This window comes from Drosophila simulans, chromosome 2L (assembly GCF_016746395.2).
Source record: "Drosophila simulans strain w501 chromosome 2L, Prin_Dsim_3.1, whole genome shotgun sequence".
NCBI classification, from domain to species: domain Eukaryota; kingdom Metazoa; phylum Arthropoda; class Insecta; order Diptera; family Drosophilidae; genus Drosophila; species Drosophila simulans.
The window spans coordinates 21,280,317-21,303,022 of record NC_052520.2 but is presented as its reverse complement, the minus strand read 5'-3'; the positions used below and the strand labels follow the sequence as shown (position 1 = coordinate 21,303,022).

The window sequence follows — 22,706 nt, the reverse complement described above, 5'->3', positions numbered from 1 at the left end:
CTTCCATAATATTTGTACACCTACTCAGTGCGTCAACATGTTGCATGCGGCTACCTGCCCTATGCACAATTTCAAAATCATAACCTTGGAATTCTAAAGCCCACCTGGCTATCCTAGGGTTTAGCTCTTTTTTGTTTAGGGTCAAAATTAATGAGTTGCAGTCGGTGACTATTTTAAATGTCCTCCAATGAAGATAAACTCTAAATCTACGTAACGAATAAACGATGGCTAAAGTTTCTAACTCGAAACTGTGGTATTTTGATTCAATATCTGTTGTCCGTCTTGAAAAGAATGAAACTGGGTGCCATTTCTGGTCCTCCTTCTTTTGCATAAGTACAGCACCGAATCCAGAAGAACTTGCATCACAATGCAATTCTGTTTCGTGTTTATGGTTGTATATAGCTAAGACCGGTGACTGTATTAATTTATCTTTTAACATATTAAAACAAATCATTTCTTCTTCACTACCAAATTTGAACGGTTTATCTTTTTTAAGAATGTCGTGCAGTGGTTTAGCTAGTCTAGAAAAATCTTTTATGAACCGCCGAAAATATGAGCATAATCCCAAAAAACTTTGTACTGTATGAACATTGTTAGGTATTGGGAAATTTTTTATTGCCTCGATTCCTTTGTCATTTGGCATTATGCCGTCTTTATTTATTATGAACCCAAGATATTTTATACTCGATTGCATAAACTCACATTTGTCTATTCTTAATTCAAGTTTATTTTCAACTAATCTTTTAAAAATTTCTTTCAACGTTTCTAAGTGTTCGCTTATATTTTCGGTTGCCAATAGAATGTCGTCCATATATACTACTACTTTGTTTTCTCTGATCATATCAGCAAAAATTTTGTTAACAAATCTTTGGAACACTGACGGGGCGTTTTTGAGGCCAAATGGCATTCGCAGCCACTCGTATTGGCCTAATGGTGTAACGAAAGAGGTGTATTTTATTGATTCTTTTTTAACATGCACGTGGACAAAACCGTTTTTAAGATCGAGTTTGGTGAAAACAGTTTTCTCATTCATTCTATCTAACAAGTCATCTATAAGAGGTAGAGGATAGTTGTCTTTCATTGTCATTTTATTAAGTTTTCTAAAGTCGACGCACATACGTAAGTCTCCAGTTTTCTTTTTCACTAAAACAATGGGCGATGCATATTCCGAGTCGCTTGGTCGTATAAATCCGTTTTCCAAATATTCTAATAGTTTTTGTAACCTGTCTTTTTCTGTGTATGAAAGCCTCCTAGGAGAACAGCTAAACGGTTTCGGGTTTTCCAAACACAATTGTATTTCACTTCTAACTGTCGGTTCATTTGGCCTTTTTGCATTTATATAAAAATTTCTAAACAACCTATCGAATTCTAGTTGTAACCTATTGCTAACATTTTCTCCTATTTTGTATTCTAACTCACTTTCAGTTACATGACATATTCTTAGTACTTCCTTATCAAAGTTGTCATTTAATTGTTCGTAAACGTTTTTATCTTTTGGCAATTTGAAACTAACGATTTCTTTTGAAGTGTTAACAATTTCATCTTCTGATAATTTTGATTTACTGATATTCTTTTGTTGACTAACTATTTCATCTCTTAACGATATTGGACAAGTTTCTTTATGCTGTTGATTAACGATTTTATTTTCTAACGATTTCGGACTAATAGTTGCATTTTTTAACGATTTTGGACTAACTATTTCATTTTCTGACGATTGTGAACTAATAATTTCATTTTCTAACGATTTCTCAGGACTATCATTTTCAGTATACATTGATCTTTTGTTTATTTCCATGGGTTTTCTCAACGCAATCATTCCCAAGGTGTACGGGTCTAAATTTAAATTGCATGCAGTTAAAAAATCTCTGCCGAGAATAACATTATACCTCATAGACTGGTCGCAAACAATGATTAAACGAAAATATATTTTTATTGATCCTTTCAATACATAACATGTTGTTTGTCCATGTGTTTTGAGAATACAGTTGTTTAAACCAAAATAGGAAGTATTAACTGGGGCTAACTTCATTGTCTCGTTAATAAGTGACTTTTTAATGATAGATATAGGACTGCCAGAGTCTATGAGGCATTCTGAAATTATAGGCTTATAAGCATTTTCAAAAAAATTAATTTTAAACCATCTTACATAATTATTAGTTGAAACGCTCTTCCTTGTGGGACATTGTGCCACCAGGTGTCCAAATTGTCCACAGGCGTAACACGAACCTGGTTCACGTTTGGGCTTCTTGCAGATGTCAGCTTTGTGTCCTCTTGAATTACAGTTTGCGCATCGTATGGCATCTTTGTAGTCGGTTGGCTGTACAGGTGGCTCCCTCCGAGCTGGCAAACGGATGTTCGAAAATGCGCGTAGCATCTCCGATGGAGTAGAGAAGCATTGAATCCGTGCTTGGGTACGGAAATTTTGCAGCGGTATGCCCTCTATCACCTGGTCCAGTAGTTCGTCGTCGTCGATGCTTATCCCGTTTGAGAGAGCCATCTTCTCATCGTAATAACTGCAGAAATTCTCCTCGGTTTTCCACTTGCGACTCTCGAATTTTCGCCGGATCTCAGCCTTGGATGATTGCTCGCCAAAAGTCAATGACAATTGATCAAGCAAATTGTCAATTGGTTCGATCAATCGAGCAGGGTGCGCATGTAACCAGACTTGCGCGTTTCCTTTAAGTTTAGTGATGAGTAAGATGCGTAAATGGTTGTCATCGATGTTGAAAGTGCGTGCGATATTTTTGACCACTGTTATCCAGGCACGCGCGCAAGTTTTCCCATCGTAATCGGTTATCGTCTCTTTGGCGAGAGCGAGAACATCAACTGGAAAACGCTGGCTCTCCGCTCTCTCATTGGATCGCTGCGGCGAGTGAAATGTTGTGTTCTCTTTTGTGGCGCCAGCCTGCGTAAACTGCGCCGTCTGGATAACGGAACTAACTGTGCCTTGCTTTGCTCTGGTTGTTGTTGTTCTTGGAACTGCAAGCTCGATCGTGTTCCGTTAAGCATTGCCTTCGCTTCTGCTAGCTCTGCGCGTAGTTGCTGTAGCTCGAACATGTTTGTCTCCCTCTCACTGCCAGTTTCGGTTGATTCTTTTCTGTTCATCGCCTTCACACTTACGTGATCGGTGTTAATTTCACAATTCTGGAAATCCAGTGAAGAAAAATTGTCGTTTCTTGGTGGAGCGTTTTTCTGGGGGTGCTCCGGTGGACAATCGCCCCGAACTGCCGTTGGGATGTCTTGCAGCCTCGCGATTAATTCGGCTTTTGTGCCTTCCGTATTTTGGCCCAGAATACGTAGCCAATCTTTTAGAGTTGTCAGCGAAAAGTCGTTCAGGATGATTTTATCGTCCATTTTGGATTATTAATCCCACTTCTGAGTTTTTAGCCGCCGTTTACAGAAGTTAACATCCGAACTATTACAATTCTCTATTTTATTTTCCGATCTGTACCCTAGCTTGGTTCAACAGCGACTGACTGCCGCGCTCTCTGCAGAGTGGCGAGTCGATCAATCGATAAGTTTCTCTATAATATTTGTATGTATGTATAAGCTTATGACTAGATTGACTATGTATAATTAGGTATGTATGGATAAGAGTAAAGGAAGAGGGTAGAAGGAGCAGCCTACTACAAACGTCTGTCCTTCTGGGAACACCTACCAGGACTTAGGCAGTCTAAGATTCTCCTTCGTGAATATAACCACAAAAGATTCAATAACTTAATGACACACGGGAAAAACACCGTGCGCATTTTAACTGGCCTTCTTACGGGGCAGTGCCGACTTCGCAGTCATTTGCATAAGATTGGCATTGCAGACAGTGAACTCTGTCGCTTCTGTTGCATGGAGGAGGAGAGCTCTGCACATATTATATGTGACTGCACGGCGCTTTCCATCAGGAGGAACAGACTCCTGGGCATGTATGTAGTCCCACGGGAAACAATTGCAGCCCTGAACCCCAATAAAATTCTGGCTTTTATACAGTGCATTGGACTTCAGGGAGATCTTTGAGTCATGAAGGGGTACAATAGATCCTACTGGGTCGCAGTACACATAGAAACCCACTTAATAATAATAATAAGAAATGTCTACAGGTTTCGATCTTCCGGTACATTTAACTGTTCAATTTCAAGTGTCGTTTTTGAACGTTAGAGATGAAATCGTTCATGCGCCAAATCAAAGGTCACTAGTTTTGGCGAGCCTAGAGATAGAATTCGTTAATACTTAGCCAGGCGGGTGCTACCGCAGTAGCAATAGCTACGACCGCAAGCGGCACTCTGATATGCATGGCGAGCGCGGCAGCCGACTGTAAGTTGCAGTGGTCACAGACTCCTAAGGGCAGCAGGCTTCAAGGACGGTATAACCAAAGACCCTAGAATAACAAGATGCGTAACGCCATACGATTTTTTCGCCGTGTCTCTAGAGGTGGCTCCAGGCTCTGTTCGAGAGAGAGAGAGCGGAGAGCGCTACAGCAAACAGCTCTTTTCTACGCATACAGTGATAGCAGAAAACTGTATGTGTGCAAGTTATCCAACCCATGAACATAGCTCCCTTCCACAATTTATAAACAAATTCCAATTCTCAATCTCGTCGGCATTTCCCTTGTCTTTGTTTTTGTCATTGCCTTTGCCAGCACTCAGCTACCCGCTAACATAAGCAACCCAAACTTAACGTAAACACAGCTTCCGCTTGGAGACCAAGCCACGGCCGACTTATTGCGTATCAATCAAAAATTGCATCGATCAGCATAATTGAATTTCACAATGCAGTGGAAAATTTCCAGCATAAAGCTTTTATCGAAAGTTCGGTAATTTTCCGAAAGAAAAGCTTCTGGCCGAGGTTGATTGGATTAGGAGTTAGAATTTTAAGATCAGTCTGAATCGGGAGTCTGAAAGAGTCGGGAGTCTGAATCGGGACGAGATCGTCTACAGCTCGAAGCTAAATATAAGTTACCAACATAGTGTCTCGTAATAGTATAAGTGAAAAAGTTTATCACCAAATAAATGTTAAATAATAAAAAATAAAATTTATTTTTTTAAATAAATAAAGAGTAACAATTTTAATTGGCGCCCAACGTGGGGCGGCGTATTCAAAAGTTCTAAATAAATATTAACGATAATAAGTTAAAAATAAAACGGAACTCGCGCCGCCAACAATCCATATTTTTAGTGGAAAAATTAAAACATCCACAACAATACAACGACACCTAACTACAGTGAAAGTGATCGTGATAAAAAACTTAATTGGAAATCAATAAATGCAATAATCCAATTAAGAATTTAACATAAAAAGGTGGACTGAATACTTAATACAAATTACGAGACCATAATAATAATAAACATAACATAAACATAACATAATAATAAAAATTTAGAACTCAACTACGAACCCAAAGAAATTCAAACAAATTTTAAAAAAAGGCTATATAAAAAAATTGAAGGAAGACCCCAATAAATTAAAATCAAGTCGACCCAATTGAAGGAAGAATCAAAAAAGAATTATTAAGAACAACCAATTGAAGGAAGACTCAAAAAAAGAATTATTAAGAACAACCAATTGAAGGAAGACTCCAAAAAAAGAATCATTAAGGACAACCAATTGAAGGAAGACCCCTATCCCCCACCAACTACACTGAAGGAAGAACTCCCACGGAAAGTATCGTGAGCAGATAAAAACAACACTAAGTCTCTAAATAAAAATTAAGATTAAGATACAGAGAATACTACATTAAAATTAAATATTACAATATCAATTTAATTTAAAACAATCTGGAAGATTTGATAAATAGTTTTGACAATTTAAATTTAACAATGGCAACCGGAGGTTCAGTATCAACTCTTTCTGCGGCCGGGATATCCAGCGCCAGCAATCTGGCAATGGAATTAATAAACAGATTAAAAAATGTACAGTTGAGTGAAGTAACCAGAAAACTTGAAGGGTTAGAAGAGCAGTTAGCCGCTAACAAAAATGAGGTAGGAGACTATAAGATCCAAACAATAGACCGAACCATAAAATGCGAAACTACATTAGAAGTAATTAAATCCTTACCAAAGTTCACAGGAGAAATAACCCAATATGTAGGCTGGAGAGAAGCGGCGGAAACCGCAATGAGTCTATATAAAATTAAAAGTGAGCAATATTTTATCGCCTTAACAATTTTACACGATGCTCTAACCAACCATGGTACCGTTTTAAACTTTCAAGCAATTCTTTCAAGATTGGATTTTATCTATAACGATAAAAGACCAATCCATATACTCGAATCAGAATTAAGCATCTTAAGACATGGTCGCATGACCATAACCGAATTCTACAACGAAGTAAATAAGAAAATGACGTTACTTATAAATAAAACTATAATGACTTATGGAAAGGACAGTCTTATAACCAAGGAAACAAATAAAACAATTAGGAGCAACGCGCTAAGAATTTTTATTTCTGGATTAAACGGTTCAATCTCAGAAACACTCTTTTCTCTTAACCCACCAGACTTGCCAAATGCTTTGGCAAAGTGTCAGGAATTAGAGTCTAATAACTTTAGAGCTCAATTTGCAAATAGATATAATGGATTTAGGAGTGAAAACAGAAATCAAGGAAACAACCTTAGATTTGCTCCTAGACAGATTAATAATACACCAAATAGGATAAATAATAATTGGCCGCAAAACGGGAACTTCGGAGCGAATAACAATTGGAATTTTAATAATAATTCCAAAGTTCAACCACCACCACACCACAACTTCGGAGCGAATAACAATTGGAGTTTTAATAATAATTCCAAAGTTCAACCACCACCAGAACCTATGGAAGTAGACGACTCCGTAAGAATTCAAAATCGTCCGTTTAAAAATTATAATCATCCTAGGAATAATAACAACCAGTGGAATTATAATAATAACCGACACAATTTTAATAATAATTTCCAAAGAAATAATTGTAATCAATACCCAGCGCAAAAACACAACACAAGCGCAGGTCTTGTAAATCAGTCCGAAACACACTCCCCGATAAAACGGGAATCAACGGGAACAGTCAACCAGCCAGCTCATAAAACAATGAGAGTAAATAATATCAACGAGAACCATTTTTTTAGATCAGCACCTTACAGAGGGATGCCTCATATCACAAGGGTAGACAGAAAAACTAAAAGACAATTCAAAATATTAATAGACACAGGAGCCACCGCGTGCTATATAAAAAAGGGTATTTATGAGAATAAAAGGGAATTATCAATACACAAAAGAGTATCTACAGTTCATGGATATTCAATCATAAAATATTATCATTTGATAAATATATTTGGGGAACAACATTTATTCTATGAAATTGAGGGTTTAGAATCTGATCTATTAATTGGATTCAATTTGTTAAGAAAGATTGGAGCAAAATTAGATATCGAGAAAGGAATCATGGAGTATAAGGGAAATAAAGAGAAACTCCAATATTTTGACGAGGATAAAAACGATTTGTGTTTAATTGAGGAAAAAAATATTCTTCCATTAAAAGAATATATAATTAAAAAATATTTAGATGAGCAAAAGATATATAAAACCGAAACGGTAATTGCTGAAGGCAGTTTATATAGCTTGGGATTAAAAAATCATGAGCACGCCAGCGTAGATTTATCCGCTAATAAACAATATATCAGTTTGGGATTCAAAAATCCTGAGCACGCCAGCGTAGATTTATCCGCTAATAAAAAATAATACAAAATATATCAGTTTGGGATTAAAAAATCCTGAGCACGCCAGCGTAGATTTATCCGCTAATAAACAATATATCCGTTTGGGATTAAAAAATCCTGAACAAGCCGACGATGTTAATTCCGTCAATCTTAAATCAAAGAAAAAATTCATAACCTAAATATAATTTCAAATCAAATAAAAGAATTTGAAAATAAAGTTATGAACAAAATTGAAAAGGAGCATTCTAAAATAAATACGCAAATTCCTTTTCGTACCGATATTCGAGGAGAAATAAATACAGTCAATGACAGAGCAATTTATAGCAAGCAATATCCCTATGCCATGTCGGTCTCAGATTTCGTTAATAATGAAATCGATAGAATGCTAAAAGAGCAAATTATAAGACCAGGTAGAAGCCCCTACAATTCACCAGTTTTAGTAGTGCCCAAAAAAGGTCAAAACGAAGATGGATCTCCAGAACATCGATTAGTTATTGACTATAAAAAATTAAATGAAAGCACAATACCTGACAGATATCCGATGCAAGATCCGTATGTAATATTATCTAACTTAGGGAAGTCAAAATATTTCTCAACCATTGATCTGGAATCAGGATTCCACCAAATTTTAATGAAAAACTCAGATATTGAAAAAACAGCATTCTCTATAAATAACGGAAAATTTGAATTCTTACGTATGCCATTTGGGTTAACAAACGCGCCTAGAATATTTCAAAGAGCAATGGATGACATATTGAGAGAACAAGTCGGAAAAACTTGTCATGTTTATATGGATGATATAATAATCTTTTCTCATACAATTGAACAACATTACACAGATTTAATTCAAATAATAAATATTTTACAACAAGCAAATATGAAGATTTCTCTAAAAAAATCTAAATTCTTTAAATTAGAAACAGCATTTCTAGATTATATAGTATCTCACAATGTAATTAAAACAGATCCTGAGAAAATCTCCACAATTATGAAGTATCCGATTCCACAAAACATTAGAGAACTTCGAAGTTTTCTAGGCCTCACCGGCTACTACCGTAAATTTTTACCGTAGATTATTTTATTGGCCAAATTTATATATCAAATTAAAGGAATATATAAAAAATTGTACAATTTGCAACGAAAATAAATACAACCGGCATCCTATTAAAATCCCTAGCGCAAAGTCTTATTTTCTTAACCTGTATTGACGCATATTAAAAATTCCTGGTTGTAAAAGAAATTCAAAATAAACTAAACATCGAGAATAAAGTAATGGAATTACTCCAACATTTTCCCCACGCCAAAGTAATTATGACAGATAATGAACCGAGCTTCACCTCTGCTCAATTTAAATCCTTTGCACAAAGATGTGGTTTAACTCTACATTTCGCCGACCCCAGACACAGTACCTCGAACGGACAAGTAGAAAGAGCACATTCAACATTAACAGAATTAGCTCGTTGTATAAAAGAAGAATTTAATATCACTGACTATTCTGAAATAATTATTAGGGCCGCAAAAGAATTTAATCAAAGCATTCATTCTACAACAAACCAAAAACCTTTTGATATTCTATATAATAAAATTAATCACGAAAACATTTCAAGAATTCTAAAGAAAACACAAGATAAAATGTTAGGAACCCACAATGTAGGTCGTAAAGAAAAAGAATATCACGTAGGTCAAGTTGTTTATGAGAAGAAACACGGAGAAAGAAATAAGTTAAAAACTAGATACAAAAAACAGGTTGTTAAGGAAAACTTACCTAACAAAGTTATAATAAATAATAGAAACAGGACTATTCACAAAGACAACATTAAGTTTTAACAAATACCATTTTTTTTTTTATTAAATTACAGAAAATGCATTTCGTATTACTTTTAATAACATTCGTAATGATAACCACTTCAGAAATAATTGATTACTCCAATCACGAATTCTTCCTGTTCAAAGGCAAAAAGGATGTCCTTACCTATGAATCATATGCTGACTTATACCACGTAACTAACTTAAGTTTTTATAAAGAAATAATAAATCTAGAATCAGGATATGTAAGAAAAGATAAAAATTCACGGACACAATGGGAAATAACTTACGAAATACAGATAATAGAATTATTTTTGTCACAACTGATACCAACTAGAACAAAAAGGGGAATAAATGAGTTAGGCACTGCACTGTGGTCCAGAATTCGATTTTTTTGGCATAAAGTCTAAAAATTGAGATACAGACTTGGAACTTTGTACATTTTGTTGTTAAATCACAAATAGTTTGCGCACAAAATTTGGAGTCTGTGCGACCACGCCCTCTTTTGCCTCCCATATTAACTACTGGTATGACTCAGGAGTCAACGATTTATTATTTTATTTTTTTTTTTTTAAAGTCGTGTATATTGTTGTTTTAAAAATCATCCCCCTTTTCTTTTTCTAGTTCTACATTTTAAATTTCCGAATCTGAACTCGAATGAGAATCAGAATGTGAATCCAATATTTTGTCTCATGGATCAGGTTTAAAATTAGACTGTATTTCCAAAAGACTTATTACTGCCTTCGGAAGTGGTTTTTCCTATTTTTTCTCTCTCTTTCTTTTAAACTAATTGTTGATAATAGTGGGTCCGAGTAATCAATCGCTCTGTGGAAAATATCACTCATCCAATTGATCCAACTATTTTTCCTTGCATGTGATAGTCGGTCCCTTTTGTAAAGCTTATTCCGGGCTTCACTCGCATTTTCAGTTTCCTTTTTAATCTTTCTCCTGCATTTTGCTAAGATAAGTTTCGGCCATTTGCTTCGGTGTCTTGGAGTTTTCAAAATCACTAACAAGAATTCTTATCTTAGACGCCATCCACTTGGTATGTTTGGAAATAAATCGGTCTAGTTGTCTGTTACACTCGGGCAGTTTTTTTTTAATAAATAATTCAAAATGTACTATTTTTTTGTCAATCTCTTCTGTCTTTTTCGATTCCTGATTATTGTTGTTGATTGCGGAATAAACGTAATCTGAAAAATAACTTATTTGCCTATTGTTACGCCTCCAAATGTTCAGAAGGTCGCTATGTCTGAACTCGAACTTGCCTATATAAAATCAAATTTTTAAGAAAACGAGCAAAAATGGGCAAAAGATATTACTTTACCGTGAAAGACAATAGTTAAAGGTACAAACTGACGTTTTTAACTTTTGTCAGAAATTGTCAGAAAATTAGTTATACTCCACGAAACACAGGGGACACGTTAGAATTTTCTGTTAAAATACACATAAATTGGATGTCACACAACATAAAAACAGTACAACTATACATATATTACCTACATAAGTTAAAAACATCATACCTTGGCATTTATTTTCCATATTTTACTATAATTTTTGGATGCGTATTAACGATTGTACTACGTGCAAAAGTAAGCAAATAATTTAGCTGGAATTGCATTCTCTCAATCAGCTGTTTAACACTTCACCTTTAAAAGCTCATAAAACGATTTTGTGAAGCTTTCGGTCAATTTTGTTTTTGGTTTTTATTTATATGATTAATTTCGTATTAGAAAATAATTGCTTAAGGACGATATATTGACATAAAAATTTAGACTTTATGCCAAAAAAAACGAATTCTGGACCATAGTGCACTGTTTGGAAATGGTTAGCTGGAACTCCGGATCACGACGATTTCATTAAAATACAGAATAAAATAAATGATTTAATTGAAAACAATAACCAACAATTTATTATTAATTCCAAATTGTTTAAAGAGATAAAATCACTTTCCGATCATTTTAAAAAACATTTTTATAGATCAAGAATTGCCATTAAGAAAACATCGTTTACGTTTATTAACATTTGACTTACAAAACATTATTGATACTATCACACTGGCCAAAATTGATTTATTCAACACAAAAATTTTAAATAATGAAGACATTAAAGAAATATTAGATCACGAGCACCAGCCTGTACTTATTGCAGACTTAATGGACATCGCCATATTCAAAATTGTATTGCATAAAGAACTCTTAATAATTTATATAAAATACCCCGTTATAACAAACAGATGCGAAATTTACTATGCCAGATCCATTTCACATAATGATGGAAAATTACTTATAAGTAACCAGGTCGCAAAATCCGAAAATACCTTTTATGAAATATCTAATTTTAAGAACGAACTTTTGAACAACTATTGTATTATAAGTAAAGATAAGACTTGTTTTACCCGATTACTAAATGGAGAAAAATTAATTTGCCTTAAAATTCTAGAAAAAAATAAGAATATAGATATCATTCAAGAAGGCGCCATTCTAATAAATGGAAATAATATTGTGAACGATTCTCATTTAAACGGGTCATATTTAATAACATTTAACAGCACAACTACAATAAATAATATTTCATACACCAATTCAGAAAACAAAATACTTGAGTACATAACTACCAACCACTTTAAAAACCTAGAAATATCAGAATATATAAAATCAAACAATTCAGAACTTTCCCTTGACAACATTAATATTTTAAACCCATTTATTGAAATTTACAATTGGAAAATTTCAATTTCATTTATATTATTAATTTTAATCATTTTGTATTTCATTACTATATTAATAATAAAAATCAGGTATTATATATTTGTAACCAAACAAAAACGGCCAGAAACAGAAAAACCAAATAATGATGTAGAATTTTTAACAGAATTAAATGAACGTTTGAACGAAATTAATAATGAAGCGGGACGCGCCATTTTAGAGGGGGGAGAGTTATCCAACCCATGAACATAGCTCCCTTCCACAATTTATAAACAAAATCCAATTCTTAATCTCGTCGGCATTTCCCTTGTCTTTGTTTTTGTCATTGCCTTTGCCAGCACTCAGCTACCCGCTAACATAAGCAACCCAAACTTAACGTAAACACAGCTTCCGCTTGGAGACCAAGCCACGGCCGACTTATTGCGTATCAATCAAAAATTGCATCGATCAGCATAATTGAATTTCACAATGCAGTGGAAAATTTCCAGCATAAAGCTTTTATCGAAAGTTCGGTAATTTTCCGAAAGAAAAGCTTCTGGCCGAGGTTGATTGGATTAGGAGTTAGAATTTTAAGATCAGTCTGAATCGGGAGTCTGAAAGAGTCGGGAGTCTGAATCGGGACGAGATCGTCTACAGCTCGAAGCTAAATATAAGTTACCAACATAGTGTCTCGTAATAGTATAAGTGAAAAAGTTTATCACCAAATAAATGTTAAATAATAAAAAATAAAATTTATTTTTTTAAATAAATAAAGAGTGACAATTTTAATTTGCATACGTGTGCTCATGCATTGTAAATTTGACAAAATATGCCTTTCAACTTAAAAGTTCTTAGACTTTAAATCTATATTATTTTTGATCAATTGGCACCATGTGAAAAATTCTTGTTTTGGATTGCCTTAACGTTATTATTATTCAAATATAGCTTAGAAATAGTAATAGCGGAATCTATGTACATAATATACCAAAATTAATTTCACAAATGACTTTATATTAGAATATTTGTCATTAGAGTATTCAACTCATGACACAATTGACATTCACAAATGACACAATCATTCACAAATGACTTTATATTAGAATATTTGTCATTAGAGTATTCAACTCAGCTTGCGACGTGAGAAAAATTAATAAGGCAATGATTGTTGAGTGCTTGTGTCCCCACTTCGTGCCTCAAGATATGACTTGCAACAAACTGTTTTTATATTTTTATTTATTTTATAAATTTTTAATACTTCGGAAATCTAAAGGCACCATCTTATTTTTTTTTTAATATTTGTAAAATACACAATAAAGTTTTTGAAATATTTTTAAAAATAATAAAAAACAAATGTGTATAAAAAAATTTATTGTTAAACATTAAGTGCACAAATGAATGTAGTGCTTTCTCATTATGGTTTTATGTAAATAATGAATGTTATATGAATATATTACACATAATTAATTAATTATCAACATAAATATAAATATGTAAAGGGTAGCTAATTCGAGCGGCGATCTTAACAAACGAATTTAAAAAACTTTAAAATTATAATAGTCAGGGCGTGAAATATTAATTTTAATTTTTTTCATCATATTGCCAAAATTGCAAAATATGTAAATTCGTTTCTTCGATCAGAATTGATTTCGGCCCGAAAATCGTCCTTTAGCACAAGGACGCACACATATACAAGTTCTCGTCTCTTGTTTTTACTCACACAAGCAAGCAAATGTATGGCCGTTACGCCTCTTGTTATTCTAGTGTCTTTGCTATTACTATATCTACCTTACACACAACGGGTCCAAAAAATATAGCGGCAGTTTATTGCCGCTATAGACCAATACCTCGATTTCCTAAAATCACTGGGAAATCGGTACTTGGCAAGAGGTGACTCTAATGCCAAACACATAACTTGGGGGTCCAGACTTACCACTGCAAAGGGACGTCAACTGTATGAAGCAATAAGAAACAATAATAGCCGTGCTCTAAGCACAGGAGAACCGACTTACTGGCCAACTGGCACAAATAAACTACCGGATTTAATTGACTTCTGCATTACAAGAAATATAACACGCGAGAACCTAACAATAAAATCATGCCTATACCTCTCTTCCGACCATTCTCCAATCTTAATTACATTAGATGGTGGGCTAGAAAAAATCGAAAACGACTCCCCTTTATTTAAAAACAAAACAAATTGGAACATGTTTCGCGACATTTTCGAACAGAACATGGAAATAAATTTCTCTCTAAACACAAACAACGAACTGGACTCTTCAGTATAATATTTTCCTACTTGTTGTTTTTCTTTAGACAACATCATTTATGCAGCAACGCAATCGACACCATCTATAAAAATGATCACATTAAAGAAAACTCCCGCTTTTATTAGATACAAAATCAGACAAAAGCGTTAACTTAGGAGGATATGGCAAAGGCCCCCCAGCCCACTTCCCTCGTCGGTGACGGATCCGTCTGTGTACCACTTTATTGTTTGTCGTTTCATAGGGTGTACTTTCCCCAGGGTTGTCCAACTGTTTTTATTACTGAGATGAGTGCTGAAGTTCTGAGCAAACCTGTGCTCAGCTGGCATCTCATCCCTTGGTTGCATCAGAAAAGGGATATCCCTTTTTAGGCTTTCAGCATCCTTTCTTGTAAGGTTGCAGTCATTTCCTGCTCTCTCAATTCTTATTAGGGTGGCTTTCCGGCGTATGAAGCGGCGTTACCTCCATTAGTACTTCTAGGGCTGCAGTGGGACAGGTGCGCATTGCTCCTGTCATGCATATGCAGGCCCTTCTTTGGAACTTATGAAGTTTCGCCTTAGTTGTGCTAAGGCGTGCTCTATCACCCCAGGCTATTACTCCATAGGTTAGTACGATATTCCAGCAATTTTCCTACACGTAAAAAGTGCTCTGGTGCACTTATCAATTGTGTTATTGACATGAGTTTTGAAGCTAAGTTTGGAGTCGAGGGTTATCCCAAGATACTTAACTTCTTTGCTGGCCTCTATGCGACATTCTGACAGGGTTATTGCCTTCATTCTCTGTAGCTTGTACCTATTTGTGAAAGGAACAATAACAGTTTTGCTAGGATTTAGGCTCAGGCCAATTCCTTGCACCATTCGCTGGTCATGTTGAGGCCCATTTGAATGATATCGCAGAGTATTTCCTCATATTTACCTCTGGCTATAATGACAATATCGTCAGCATAGCCCTGGCAAAGTATACCTCTGCGGGTCAGTCTGTCCAGCAACTCGTCTACCAGCAAGCTCCACAAGAGAGGTGAGACGACATCCCCTTGGGGGCATCCCCTTGTGGTAGATACTGTGGACGACTGTCCTCCTATAGTGGCCATGGCTCGCCTAGATGCCAGTAGTGATTTGATCCATTTACTGGTTGTTGCATCTAGTCCTCTTCTTGCCAGGGATGCGTAGACCGCCTCATGAGAGGCGGGTGTCGAATGCACCCTGTATGTCTAAGAAGGCACATAGCGCCACTTCCTTATGAGTAAGTGAATACCCAATAAGGCTTTTAAGGTGATATAGGGCAGTATCAGTTAATCTGCCCGCCCTGTAGGCATGCTGCGTCCGTTGGATCGGATGCTCTACAAGCAGAGTGCTTCTAATGCTGACATCTACTAGCTTTTCCAACGTTTTTAGCAAAAACGATGTCAAGCTGATGGGTCTGAACGACTTCGGATCAGTGATGTCTTTCTTTCCAGTTTTTGGAATGAAGACTACTTTTGCTATACTCCAGGCAGTAGATATGTGTCCTAAAGCTAGACTGCTGATTAGTATTTTCCTGATCGGCATTGCGAGCTGATTTAGCGCTCGTTATAGCAGGATAGGCTGAATGCCATCTGGACCAGGAGATTTGTAGGGCTGGAATGTACCAATTGCCCATCTTAATCTCTCCGTTGTTATTATTGATTTTGCTTTGGACCAATCAGTAGCACACGGTCTACATTGAGCCGTTACCGGGGTATTCCCATCCGTTTGAAGCGTGCTTTCCGGAAAGTGAGTTGCCAGTAGTAGCTCAATTTTCTCTTTACTTCCTATAGTATAGGAGTTATCCCCCGTACGTAGTGCCTGATTTGATTCTGGCACTCCTTTGGAGATTGCTCTGTGAAGTCTTGCGCCTTCACATGTGTTTACTATTGCCTCACAGAAGGTTCTATAGTTCCTTCGTTTGGCTTTCCTGATCTCATGGTTATACATAGTCAGTTTATTCCGGTAGGCATCCCAGTTCCCTTCTCTTTTTGCTTTGTTAAAGAGACGCCTGGTCGCTTTCCGTAACTTCTCCAATTGGTCGTTCCACCATGGAGCATCTTTTTCCCTCTTGGCTCGACCAAGGGAGCAGTTTTCTCTAAACGCGTTAGTAAGACACGAGTTAATATCTTCTACGGCGGCCTCCAGTTCTAGAGTGGTACGGAGTTTCCCGGTTACCCCAGAAGCTGGATTCCGCAGTAAGGAGGCATTGAACCCTTCCCAGTTCGTATTCCTGGGATTGCGCCTACGCTCGCTGTATTCTAGATTTAGCCCTATGTTAAAACGAATAATTCTGTGATCTGACATTGACTCCTCAGGAGATACGTGCCAGTCGCTTATATGCGAAGCCACTGATCTGCTGGAAAGTGTAATGTCCAGAACCTCAGATCTTACCCTGGTAACAAATGTCGGAACATTGCCGACATTTAGGATTTCTAGATTGTTATTCAAGATAAATTCTAAGAGTGACTTACCTCTTTGATTTACGTCGCTGCTGCCCCATACCACGTGATGTGCATTTGCATCACATCCGATGATGATGGGTGAGTGTGTCCTCTTGCAGTATTCCGCCAGTGGAGTGATTTCGGGCGGTGGGCACGCCACGTCACCGGCAAAGTATACCGATGCCACCACAGTCTTCTTGGCTGCTCCCACATCTTCTACCACGATCGGTAAACATAATAATTAATACTTCTACATACCAGGACACAGGCTCTAGGGCTAGAGGCCCATTGATCCCAAATTACCTTGGCGTTCTTCACGTACAGTCCTTTTATTCCCTGGTTATACCAGGGTTCCTGTACCAGGGCTAACCCAAGATGTTGTTTGGTGAATATCCTTTCCAGCACAGCCGAGGCCGCCTTGGCGCGATGGATGTTCACCTGAGCTATCCCTGTACTTCCGACCATTAGATGATCGGCTTCATCGTCGGCGTTGCTGATCTGGAGATACCCAGATCACCATCCACCGGTATCGCTTCTTCCTTACTCAGCAGGTCTAGTTCCATGCCTAGCTCCTGAGAAGATAACGTGGTCTGATCCCCCCTCTCGATGATGGTCGCATCAAGATCCTCATCATCCGCCAGATCCTCGCTGGATTCGGAGAGCTTATTGGGCTTCTCCTTCTCCGCGGAGACTGGTGGATTTCGAGGAGTCTCGACCTGTCTTGGGCCTGATTTTATCGTTTTAGCCTTCATTAGACCACAAACTGAGATGTCCCCAAACCTGAAGCTCAGCTTGTGGTCACTAGAAATAATCTTGGCGCATGAGTTGTCATCAATCCCAAGGCTGAGGAGCGAGCCACCACCCTCATTCTTCCTTGATATGAGACGCCTGTTGTCAGTGTCCAAGTCATTTGGTTTCTTGATCAATTCCATGATCCACTTTGTTATTTTGTCCCCTGTCCTGGGGCAGAAGACGGTGATGTTGTGTGACGATGGCAGGTCGTCGCCCATCCTTACCTCCAGGGAGACACCGCTCCACTTACTGAGGCTGGGGACTGCTGATTGCAGCCACTCAGCAGTGGTTGCGTTGCGGCAGTCCACTATCAGGTGGCCCACCCTGAAGTGGATTCCTCCAATCTTGATTGGAGAATCCCAACCGGAGAGGACTATTTCCTCCAGCTGTGAGAGGTTCTCACTGCTGAGGATGACTTTGGGGTACCCCTCTGGTACGACCGCAACCTTAATGGCCCCAGTTACGGTCGCATATGATGGCTTGCGTACCTCAGTTGCCTTTGCAGTCCTTGAGGTATTTGGGCCATCGAAGAGAGCAGTCAGTTGCCTGCTCTTCTCCACCTTCTGCCTCTTAGGCGTTTCCGTCGGAGGCGTCAGGGTGGTGTTTGCCCGCTTCGAAGCAGAGTTGGGCTTTTGCTCTAGCGGCTGCGGTGTTTTGGCCAGAGACAAAGCTTCTGCGGGTGACTTGCCCTGCTGAAGGTAACGAAGATACCACTTCGTTCTGGCCCCGCTCAGCCCCTTACGGTTAGGGTTATCCCGGGCCCCAGGCTGACCAAGTTGCGGTAATTGGTTTTTAGCCCGTCCCGCTTGGCCGGCTTTGACCACATTCGAGTGACTTGGTGTGGCTGCCCGATACTTCCCTCCCGCAACTGGGCGTGCTTGTGCCGTTGGCGCACTCCGTTTAGGAGCTTTTTTTGGTGTTACCACCGAAGTAGGCCGCTCTCCGTCAAGGAGACGGTCCACATAATGTCTTGCAACATTTCCCGCAGTCAAGGCCTGCGGTATTTTAAAATTATTTGGTCTATTGCTCATAGTACCCACGAGTTGCAGAGATATAAAAGGTCCGCCCGGGCAGAGATCCGCAGTACCCGGGCTCCGCAGGCTAACTAGACCGGGCGGACGCCACTTGCCCGGACTCTCCGTTATCGACTGGGCTAGTTATTATACGGGCCCCCAGCCTGGCAGACTTTCGGCACGGGTCGAATGACACCTTAGTCCGGCCCGGAGGTGTGGACATTTTTTAGAGTTACCAGCTCCAGCCCAACTACGATTAGCCAGCACTCTTAGCAGAGACATGACCTAACTAAGAGCCTGTTTCCAGCCGCCCTCGCGTGGAGAGTGTAGTTGCATTTCCAGTAGTGTGCCACAATTACGGCGCGTACCACCGTTGGATGCGGCCAATTAAAACTATAACAAAGGTAGAAATTAAATTTCACATAAAACAAATTAAAAGCAAGAAAGCCCCCGGATATGTTTTAATCGGAGGAAAAATTCTTAAAGAACTACCGGACGCTATAATCACCTATATAAGAAACTTGTTTAACGGAATCCTTGAATTGCAGTACTTTCCCAAAACTTGGAAGGTAGACCAAATTAAACCAATTCCAAAACCAAACAAAAACGCCAATACTGTAAGCTCGTACAGACCAATCAGCTTATTACCTGTCCTCTTAAAAGTATTTGAAAAAGTCCTATTTAATAGAATCAAGCCAATCCTAATGGAAAAAAAAACATAATACCTCCTCCCCCTTTTGGCTTTCGAAAGCAGCAGACTGTTCAACAGGTCCATCGAGTAATTAACAAAATAACAGACTATTTTGACAAAAATAAATTTTGCTATGCTGTGTATTTTATTTGGCACAAAGGACTGCTGCATAAGCCAAGAAATATACTACCATATAACCTATATACCATCCTTCAAAGCTATATAACGGACAGATATATTAAAGACGACAATGAATGCTCAGATATTATGCCAGTGTCAGCTGGTGTTCTCCAAGGTAGTGTGCTTGGACCCATATTATACCTGATTTATACCTCCGATATTCCAGCGCCAACTACCACAGGATCAATGATTGCAGACGATACTGTGTTAATGTCGTCAAGCGCGTGCGAAAGAACAGCTGCAAGTACACTATAACAAATCATGACACAAACAGTATCCTGGTTTGAGAGATGGGGTGTAGAGATAAATAAACAAAACGACAACCCAAAAGCTTCGCAATTAAAATCAATGACAATCAAATATTATTAGACTATCTAACTAACTAACTATTGACTCAAAACTAACATGGAAACAGCACATTTTAAATAAACGAAATTAAATGAAAAACAAATTAATGACTTAAACATAGAAACAGTCAACGAAACTATTAAAAAAAAAAACAGCAAAAACACACAAATAAACTACTTAGCCACCAAAACTCAAACTGTACCGATGACAGAGTTGGAACCAAGAAGATTAAAACGCAGAACTCCAACAGAATTAAACTATTAAATTATTGATGTACTAGCGTATCCTTGCACTAGGAAGGGCCGCTTCTTTTATTCTTCACATCTAGTCAACCAATTACTTATTCATTTAAAAAAAAAAACAGATTGTAATTTAAAGAAAATTAATAAAAAAAAAAAAAAATCTATTATTTTTAATCAATTGGCACCATTTAAAAAATTATTGTTTTGAATTGCCTAAACGTTATTATTATTTAAATAAAGCTTAGAAATAGTAATAGCCGAATCATAATATCACAAAATAAATTTCAAAAATGACTTTATAGTAGAATATTTTGTCATAAGTATTAGTGAGTATTAGGCTGCAAAGTGTGAAAAATTAATAAGGCAATGATTGTTGAGTGCTTGTGTCCAACATATGACTTTTTCAATAAACAATTTTCATATTTTTATTTATTTTATAAATTTTTATCACTCAATAGACTCGGACTTCGGGAAACTAATGGCAACACCTGATTTTTTTTTTTTAATATTTGTAAAATACACATTAAAGTTTTTGAAATATTTTTAAAAATAATGAAAAACAACAGTGTATAAAAAAGTTTATTACTGAGCAATGCATTAAGTGCACAAGAGAAAGAAGTGCTTTCTCATTATGGTTTTAAGTAAATAATGAATGTTATATATATTACACATAAATATGTAAAAGGTAGCTAATTCGAGCGGCGATTTTAACAAACGAATTTAAAGATCTTTAAAATTATAATATTCAGGTCAGGAATTTTTAATTATTATTTTATTTCATCATATTGCTACGAAATTAGCCAAAACTCTTAACATGTAAATTCGTTTCTTCGATCAGAATTGATTTCGGCCAGAAAATCGTCACTAGCACACTTCTAGCCACTTCTTCTTCGATCATTCCAGCCAACTGCTCCTGATCCTATCGATAGTTTCCTGCAGTGCTGCCACCTGTGCTATCGCGCTGCCATCACTATTTTTTTTCTTTTTTTCGCACGGGTCCCACGGCCACACCTCCCACCCAACCGACCGAGGGGCGCTGCCGTGTATCGTACGGCTCGATTCGCGAGAAGATATAGACGCGATATAAAAAAAGAACAGGAACGAGGAAATGAATATAATGTGAAATAACTATGTTAGATATTAGTGTTAGTAGAATCTAATTATGTACTAAAAAAGTTAAAATGGTTTGCTTTAAGAGCGGCAGAGGGTCAAGATTACAGATAATAGGATAAAGTCTATTATAGTCAGAACATAATACTCTGTAAGGGTCATGCAACTCATAGTTAGATCTACAATGATTTAAGGTAAGTGGTATATAGTTTCTATTGAATCTACTTGGAAGCGATAAATTAAGCCGACTAATCAAGTCGGGACTCTCAACATCACCACGAATAAGCTTACAAATAAAGACTGTTTCAAGAATAGTTCTACGGTTAGCTAGGGACGGTGAATTAATTAAAAGTAGTCTACTGGAATAAGGAGGTAATATACGGTTTGCATCCCAATTTAGACGCCGCAAGGCAAAAAGTAATAATTTTTTTTGGACCGATTCAATGCGGTCCGAGTGGACTGCGTATTGTGGACTACAAACAGGTGATCCGTACTCAAGAATCGGACGGACTAATGAAATAAATAAGGTTTTAGTCATGTAAGGATCATTAAATTCCTTAGACCACCTTTTTATAAAACCAAGCACACCCCTGGCCTTATTGACAATAGTCGAAATATGGTCAGAAAATTTTAGTTTTGGGTCCAGAAGAACACCAAGATCATCAACTCGTGTTATTCTGTCCAAAGGGCACTCACTTAGCGTGAAAGTCGTGCGTATTGGGTTGACACGACAAAAGGTCATAACTTCACACTTGGAGCCATTTAAGTTTAATACGTTATCACGGCACCATATTTGAAAGCTGTCTAGATCGGATTGTAAGTCCAAATGGCGCTAAATGTCCTTGTACTGAAGGCATAATTTAACATCGTCTGCGTACATTAGTACACGCGAATGTTTTATATGGGACACCGGATGTGACACGGAGAATACAAGATAGAGAATTTTTAAAGAGGACTTTTTGCGTCCTGCCATTCAGATAGCTTGAAATCCAATTTAGAAGATCCACAGGGAAACCTATAAGATCAAGTTTTCTTATTAGAAGGTAATGATTAACAGAGTCAAATGCTTTACTAAAGTCGGTGTAGATGACATCTGTTTGAAGATTTTTTTTGAAACCCTGTATTACGAAGGAAGTTAGCTTCAAGAGGTTAGTTGGTTGTTGATCTGCGTTTCATAAAACCGTGCTGACACGGTGATATGATTGATCTACAAAGGTGCTGCACATGAGGAGTGATAACATTTTAAAAAGTTTTGGGATAGCTGACAATTTTGAGATTCCTCTGTAACTGCTTGCACCCAGTTTGCTACCTTTTTTATGAAGAGGAATTACAAAGGACTCCTTCCATATATGAGGGAACTGTGAAGATTCCAGAGATAAGGTAAACAGTTTCAGTAGAGGCTTGCACAAGGCTTCCGCACAGAATCTGAGCACACAGCCAGGGATT

The 22,706-nt window shown here is 37.3% G+C and overlaps 1 protein-coding gene across 1 annotated transcript; it reads right to left on the bottom strand.

Annotated features, from left to right (window-relative positions):
- Positions 1–17,348: 17,348 nt before the first annotated feature.
- Positions 17,349–18,707, bottom strand: LOC123327121. Its single transcript, XM_044922603.1, has 2 exons — positions 17,649–18,707; positions 17,349–17,528 (listed from the first exon to the last, which is right to left on the bottom strand). The coding sequence occupies exons 1-2, from the start codon at positions 18,705–18,707 to the stop codon at positions 17,349–17,351; spliced, it is 1,239 nt and encodes a 412-aa protein (XP_044778538.1).
- Positions 18,708–22,706: the final 3,999 nt, after the last annotated feature.

Coding starts and splice junctions, on each gene's coding strand:
- LOC123327121 (XM_044922603.1), bottom strand. CDS start 18,707: ATGAGCAATAGACCAAATAATTTTAAAATACCGCAGGCCTTGACTGCG. Junction 17,529..17,648: donor TCAGGTTTGGGGACATCTCA/GTTTGTGGTCTA, acceptor GAATCCAGCGAG/GATCTGGCGGATGATGAGGA.